Source organism: Dipodomys spectabilis, unplaced genomic scaffold (assembly GCF_019054845.1).
Source record: "Dipodomys spectabilis isolate Male_0828 unplaced genomic scaffold, ASM1905484v1 ptg000289l, whole genome shotgun sequence".
Taxonomy (NCBI): Eukaryota; Metazoa; Chordata; class Mammalia; order Rodentia; family Heteromyidae; genus Dipodomys; species Dipodomys spectabilis.
Window position 1 is genome coordinate 3888839 of NW_024870966.1, and position 7941 is coordinate 3896779.

A 7941-nucleotide genomic window follows, 5' to 3' on the forward strand; every position below is an offset into this window, starting at 1 on the left:
TGCAGCTCAGACATTTATTACAAAGCCAAATCCCAAAGATATGTATGCAGAGCAAGTATTTAATGTTCTCTGGAGAACCAAAGTGGCCTCAGTGCTCATCTACTGCCCTGGCTGTTGTACATCCACAACTGTACACTAAGAGTTAACATGACACATTTGTAAATCCACAACTGTACACTAAGAGTTAACATGACACATTTGTAAATCCACAACTGTACACTAAGAGTTAACATGACACATTTGTAAGCTATGTTTTCGGCAATGTCTTCATTCTTACAGAAACTTATCTATACTTCTGTTGCTTATGTGTTTAAAATGTTTAAAAGATTTCTAATGCAGTTTATTGGTTTGGATTGTGTGTGTTTGTTAGACAAGACCTTTATTTCACAGTTTTAACAATATGGAAAGAATCCTTTAATTTTTTTTAACAGATTTTTCTTGGAAAACCTGGAACTCTTATCTTTTTTTTTTTTTTTTTTTGGGTCCAGTTGTGGGGCCTGAACTCTGGGCCTGGGCGCTGTCCCTCAGCTCTTCAGCTCAAGGTTCGCACTGTACCACTTGAGCCACAGCGCCACTTCTGGCTTTTTTTCTTTTTGCTTATGTGGTGCTGAGGAATCGAACCCAAGGCCTCAGGCATGCAAGGCAAGCGCTCTACCACTGAGCCACCTTCCCAGCCCACTCTTATCTTTCTTTTTCCTTTTTATTTTGTTGCTGTGGTTGGTCATGGGGCTTGAACTCTGGGCCTGGGCGCTCTCCCTGAGCTCTTCAGCTCTTGAGCCACTGGAGCCACAGCACCACTTATGTTCTTTTTCTTTGGGGGGACAGAGCCTTGTCATGCAAGCTGGCCTTAGAGTTGTGGCCTTTGTGCTCCACCCTCTGAAGAACCACCTATGACCTTTGCTTTCCGATCTCCAGCATACATTTTATATAGCTTAGAATTTTTAACTTACATGTCATGTTTGTTGTGTGTAACATTAACTCATATTATAGCCATTCATTTTGTGTTCTGCTGCACTGGAGCAGTAGATAGGAATGTGATCATCAGACCTGGCCTGTCCCTTATTATCTTTAAGACTCAGCATTTAGTATTTGATATAAAGTGGGTGAGGTCATATTGTTTTACCAGAATAATCCCAGAGCATGTAAGAAAGTCTCCTTCAAGAGCTGATACAAATTCTTCTTTCCAAGCCCTTCCTGGCATGCATCAGATAGCAAAGGCTGAGGCTCTGCGTTGAGGGATTAAAGAATATGAAGCCAGGCAACTACAAGTCTCTCTGGCTGACTTGATTTTCAGAAACTTCAAGTATTGTCTATGTGTGAAAGGCTAATTTATTTGCACCTATAAATAAATGCATCCACACTGGAAGCTACAAATGTGATCAACAGAAGTATTTTCTTCCCATCTAATGGTTAAGATGCTTATTTTTATGGAAAGAGATGTTTTTACACTTTTAATATTCAGGGTAATTTAGTTAACATAATGTTTTTTCACTTATAAACAAACCTGGTCTTCATTAAGCAGATGTTTTCTGGAGCAATTATACTTACAACCGAGCAGGATAAAACAAGTGGTTGCACCTGGAGTCTCTTACTTAATCCATTGTCTCAGCCACACGATAAATCTATCCACTGGATTTTCTTAAAATTATCCAAGTCTGACGGGCATCCTCTTTTTCATTTTTGTAATCTTTTTACCTGTAAAATGCAAAAAGCCAGCAATGTCAATTTGGGCTTGAGTCCTAATAAGTGACTCCACATTACTTCTTGTAAAACCAAAACATAAAACCCAGCCCAGGCTCCTATCATCACACTTCTAAGTTTTAGCCTCCTGACATTTTTAACTTGAGATGATTTTTAAAATGAATTGAAATAAAAATTGACTACTTTTGATTAGCAGTCAAACTTAACCCTTTGAAAGGTAGCTAAACACAGAATTTAGAATCCTGTGAGAGGGAGCTGGTAACCTGCGAGGTGAGGTCACACAGCCTGCGGCCCCTGTCTCCTGCCAGTGCGGGCAGAACTGGCTTCAAGTGTGAGCTCTTCAGCTTCCATCTTCCTCGCTCCTAACAGGCATGATTACATTCCTCTTTCCAAAATACAGGTCTGAAAATTCTTGATAACATATCCCCTTCCAGAAAGCTTTCTCTTTTCCTTTTCTTTTTTCTTTTACAGTTGTTCTTCCTGCAGTACTGGATGGTTTAACTGTAGTAAGTATGCCAGACAGTCAGCTTGTTTATTCTAGTCTCCTGGCTCACTGTTCCCAATTTGAAGTGCCACTTCAGACAAACTGACACTTTGGAGAGGAGTTAAAAAGACAGAAAGAGCCGGACACTGGTGGTTCATGCCTGCAATTCTAGCTACTCAGGAGGCTGAAATCTGAGGATCATAGTTCAAAGCCAGCCTGGGCAGGAAAGTTTGTGAGAGTCTTATTTCCAATTAACCACCAGACAACCAGAAGTGATGCTGTGGCTTAAGTAGTAGAGCACTTGCCTTGAGCTGAAGAGCTCAGGGACAGCTCCCAGGCCCAGAGTTCAAGCCCCATGACTGGCAAACAAAAAAAAAAAAAAAAGAAGAAGAAGAAGAAGGAAGGAGAGACAGCAGACTTCTAAAATATCTGTTAATGATCTGTGTAGGCCAAACCCTATTTCAAACTGGGCAAGGAGCTGACTGGAAGTTTCCAGAAATTCCTCAATCCTGAGATGGCATAACCCAGTTGGAACAATTAAACATTTTTCCCCTAAAATGCTTAACCACTTTCAAAATAGGCTTTCCCTTAGGATTAGATGATTATTTAAAAACTATACTCTGCCCTGTTGTAAAAAGAAATTGAACATGTCAGTAATTTTTGGATAACATTTGACAAAATAATTTCCTTACTCCATGAAATATGTGAATCCTAATATATAGAAATGCAGTTTCTAACTGAAGGTGGGCATAGCTCAGTGGACCCAGGTGTCTGGAAGTCAGAACACTGGTTCCAATGTATGTCCTCATTTTGAAGAGGTCATCATTGTCTGTGAAAGGTAAATTGTTTCTACTGCCTGTCGTTCTAAGCTTCTGCTCTCTGAATTTTATATGTGAGTTCCTTTTCATCTAAGAATAAACCTTCATATCCATCCCTGGGCCAGCTCAGGCCTCTCTGGGAAGAATGGGTGCTCTGTGTATGGTGTCCGTTTCTCCTCCACTGAGAAAGTTTGTGGAGGTTGCTCATGGCTGTGTGGAGAAGGAAACCACTTCACTGCTTGATGCATTTCTCTGACCAGGTTTGAAAGATGTTCGATCTCAAGACGAAGGTTATGGTCGGCATCGCTAGCAGCTTACTGATTGCTGCAATTGTGCTGATAAGCGTCGTCTTCTGTCTTTACTTCAAAGTATCCAAGGCACTGAAGTGAGTCACGTGGGTAAGAGTGAAAAACCTCCTCAAATAGGAGCCTGGGGCTCTTGGCTTGGGCAGGGCCATTACTGGCCCCCTTTGCCTCACGGTGGACGGTGGGTGAGGTGAAGAAACACGGGCAGGGGTGGGAGCAGAGGGAGGTCGATACAGAGTCTTCAGTGTTTCTCCTCCTGCCTTGGGGTCATGAGCTCCTAAATGGAGTTTTCTCATCCTGCAGGCCTTGTATATCAACACTGCTTTGCTGCCACCCAAACTCACTGGGTTTACCTTCGGGTGCTCAGTGTCCCCTTACCTGAGCCCCCTGTCCTAGTGCTGTCAACTCAGCAATCTGTGGGGGATGCTGTGGGAATGAGCTGTGCCTCCATTTCACACAGGGCAGCCATGACCTCTCACCTGCCTCAGTTCTCAGGCTGTTCCCTCATTTATTGCCTGAGATCGTGGGGACAATGAGGTAGGCCAATAGGACAGAGACTCATCCAGGCCAAGGATTGGCAAGGGTTGTATGTGATAGAAGAGATATTTGAGTTTAGGGTGGGGATCCTGAAGTATGGGAGAGCCTGGCTGTTGGCAGCAGTGGCATCGCAGGTCTTAGATGGTTCCTGCAGGACCCAGACAACTGAAGCTTATCCCTCTCCCTCCCTGTATGTTGGGGCCTGTAACGGCCAGCTGGGCTTCCTGTTTGCAACTCTTTTTTCTTTTCTCAGTACTGTGCTGATATTCAGGGCCTCATATTTGCTAGAGAGGGTTCTACTACCTAAGCCACACACACCTCAAGTACTCTTTACATTAGTTTTTTTTTTCTTTAAGTAAGTTTTGGCTGGGAATTTGGCTTAGTGGTAGAGTGCTTGCCTAACATACATGAAGCCCTGGGTCCAATTCCTCAGTACCATATAAAACAGAAAAAGTTACAAGTGGGGCTATGGCTCAAGTGGTAGAGTGCTAGCCTTGAGCACAGACAGGCTTGGGGACAGAGCCTAGGACCTGAGTTGAAGCCCCAGGACTGGCAAAAAAAATTTTTTTTAATTATCTTTAGTGGTACAAAGAGGTTTCAATGGTACTCTAGAAGTACAGCGCATCTTGTTCGATGTCTATGCTTGCTTGAGTTATTTTTCAAATAAGGCCTCTCATTTTTGTCTGGGCCAGCTTGGATCTTGACCCCTCTTACTTATTCTACACATAGCTGGGATGATAGGAATCTGCCATCATGCCCAACTTATTACTAAAGATGAGGCTCTCAATGACTCTCGGCCTGGGTTCCATCTTTCTGAACCCTGCCCTCCTGAGCAACTAAGATCCCAGCTGTGAGCCATTGCACATTTTTCCCACTCCCTTGTTCTGTGACCTTTTTACATGCATAGCAATGATAGAAGACGAGGTGAGCAAGGAACATGGCATAGGCAAAGAGCTTCAATTTTAGGCTAGTGTCACCCACGATTAGCCTTGACATTTGTATGAAACAAACAGGGGGAAAATTCTAAGCTCCTGCTTTATGTCGTTCCTTAAGATGTGCAAAGGAATACAGTACTTCACATCTACCCTATAACAATCCAACCAAGGTCACCCAGGCAAAGGTCATCCCAGCCAGAGTCATCACCACTGACCCTTGTCGGCCCATCCAATGCTGTGAGGAATGCACCATGTATGCAGATGTGGACACCCTGCCACCTTGCTTTTGTAACCCTAACGAGGGACTCTGAGAATGGTGGGCACAAAAACTTCCATGAGCACCATTTCTTTCTAGGTACAATGTTTTATTATTCAACTCCACTTCTATAGTGCTTATATGATTATATACAAGTTAATGTGGCGTTTTTGTGTAGTTTTGGAAATGTATAATAATGAAAATAATCATCTTTGCTTTAGTGGTTGGTAAAGAAGTCCTGTTTACATTTTTTTCTTATCCACGTTGGGACTCGAGGCAATTAATTTGTAGTATAATTGTATTGCAAGATAAACAGGAGAGTTAAAAACAGAGCATAAAGACAGGACATGTGAACAGTCTAACAGGAAGGGATACTACTGTGCCAAATGAAGCATTTGAAAACTAAGTTGAGACTGAAGTTTCCTAGCAGCCTAGCAAAAAAGAAACAGTATCTGAATGAGACTTGCTTTTCCTAGTGCTAAATGTTGCTTAGATTTTTTTTAGAGGGAGTCTTATCTTTGAAACTAAACAATGGAATGTTTTCCATTTAGGTTGCGCAAAGCAATCTTCAAACTTTGGCACACACTAGTAACTGAGGGCAGACTACCCATTCACATCCTGGGGTGTTCACTTGCCTCTGAGGTCGCAAGGTTCCGTAGACATATCTTCTCCTGTGGGCAACAGCAGCCTTTTATCACGGCAGTGGTGAGGGCCAAAACAATGTCCTTAGCTGTGTAGAACCTACAGGTAAAGATGAAAATCAGAGCCGAGGAAAAGGGGCTGCGGAAGAGGCAGAGATGGATTCTGAGTTGAGGAAGGGACTCCTGAGCTTTATGCTGTCAAGGAATCAGACTGCTTTGCTACCAGAGATGCAACTCCACAGGCTTGGGGTGTTTGCAGGAACCTTATCTAGGGCACCTGACAAAATGACACATGTGGGTGACAAGTCTCTGTGGGTGTGAATTACTAAGAATTCAGAGGGAAGGGCAGCCCCTGTTCACAGTGAGTGATACCTCACCAAGTTCAGCTCTCCAGTTCTAATCCCACCTGTGGTCCTCCCACGTTTGGACGTCTAGGCTTCATTCATGTCAACACGAGATTGCCAATGAGGGGAAAAAAGGAAGGGAAGAAGGAAGGCTGCCTCCCCTCTAAATTGCCCGAGACTTGATTTCTTTGCAGTGCTCAGCATGTATCCTACAGTTAGGGGTGCTGAGATGTGTCCCAAGAAAATATCTGCAAGGACTGTGAAGATGGTGCGAGAGCCCAGTAGGCCCTTGCCAAGTGAGCATCGGAGCACTTATGTGCTCTGAATTTAGATTCCCCTCTGACAGAGGCTGAACAACTGCATCCCCACTGGGACTCAGAAATGTCTTGGCAAATACAGTAGGTAGGAGAACCACAATCAAAGGTTTTGTGATTAATGAGCCAAGTTAAAACACCTTCACCAATTAGCATACACTGAGTATAAATAAGAAGTATACTCTAACTACAGGCAAATACTCCTGAATTCAGATGAAAGGGTTAGCAAACCTTGTACCAAATTCACAAAATTCAGGTTGAAGGTATTAAACCCACATAACCAGACAAAACCAGAATGGATTCTCTCAAACGTAAGTGTCAGGTCATCAAACTGCGCTTGAATGGTCCAGTGGACAGCAAAATAAAACTTTAAAAAACAAGAGATAAACAACCAAACAGAAAAATCTTCAGTTTACCTCAGTTGTAATGATAAGGAAATCCTGTTTGAACCATTCTGTAAGGAAAGTAGATGACCAATCAGTTTTATTCCTTTCTTCAGCTCTTTTCTGTCTACAGAGCTGGCCTCCTCTGCTGAATTCATCAAGAGCTCCTCAATTGATAAAATACTAATAAAAGTCAATTCAACCTTTGAACTAAATTTGCTGTGCTTCTGTTAACAGCAGAGTCAGTGCCCAGGACACCTAATGGGGTTTCTGTTAGGCATTAGTCACTCCAGAGATAAGGCATAGTTCCTACCTTCAAGCGCTAAGGCATAGTTCCTACCTTCAAGCGCTAAACCTTGAAAAAAATAAAGCCTCAAAGCAGAATCTTTCTGCCCCTCAATCATGCAGTCAAGTGGCTCCTGGCAGGGTCAGTTCTGTGGAAAGAAGGCCCTTAAGGCTGTCTCCCTCTGTGTTCAATCTATGTTCTGTTTGCAAGTTTAAACACTCTTAGTAACATGGACAGCAGACAAAATCCAATTTCGTTCATCTGAGAATGAATTATTTCCTTAACCATCTACTGGTCCTGCAAGAGAAGGCACACATAACAAGCCTGTGATTCCTCTGCTTGACCCAAGTATTAGTTCAGGGGAAAAATAATGGCTAGAAGCCCTCAAACTCAACAATATTCAGCCTTCAGCAGAGGCACAATCAAAAGACATGGGGACAGAATGGAAGGGGTAGTTATGATGGAAGAGAACAGGTGGAAACAGGGAGGCTTCTAGAGGGAGATGTTTGAGTGCCGTCTATTAAGGAAAGGGGAAGCTTGGGTAGTTCAAGTATGGCCAAAGGTGAAGGCCTCTGGGAAGTCTGAGAAATGAGGCCAGGTAGAGATCACTACCCAGCATTTCCACGTTCTTATCACTTTCAAAGAAAGAATTCAGAGAGGAGATAAAGAATAGGATGAAAGTCTTAATACAGACCACAAGCACATATTGAAGACAAATCCACAGACCAAAACAACACCAACTGAACTACAAGTTTTGAACAATAATGTTGGCTGATAACCAGTGTGTCACTGCCCTGGGGCGGGGCATTGCTAGGGAGGTTACAGGTGTATATGGTAGCAAGGGTTTTGTAGGAATTTTCAGCACCTTGCCATCAACTTAAAGTCTCTATTAAAATCTTTAAAAAAAAGACAGTAAAAGTTTAAACAGCTTTTAGAA

At 42.8% G+C, this 7941-nt stretch overlaps 1 protein-coding gene across 1 annotated transcript; it reads left to right on the top strand.

The window, feature by feature from the left end:
- The first annotated feature begins 3269 nt into the window (after nucleotides 1-3269).
- On the top strand, nucleotides 3270-5091 carry LOC122126800 (protein FAM24A-like). The gene is made up of 2 exons (XM_042701297.1): nucleotides 3270-3388; nucleotides 4899-5091. Exons 1-2 carry the CDS (start codon nucleotides 3273-3275, stop codon nucleotides 5089-5091), a joined length of 309 nt encoding a protein of 102 aa, XP_042557231.1. The 5' UTR covers nucleotides 3270-3272.
- The last annotated feature ends 2850 nt before the right edge of the window (nucleotides 5092-7941 follow it).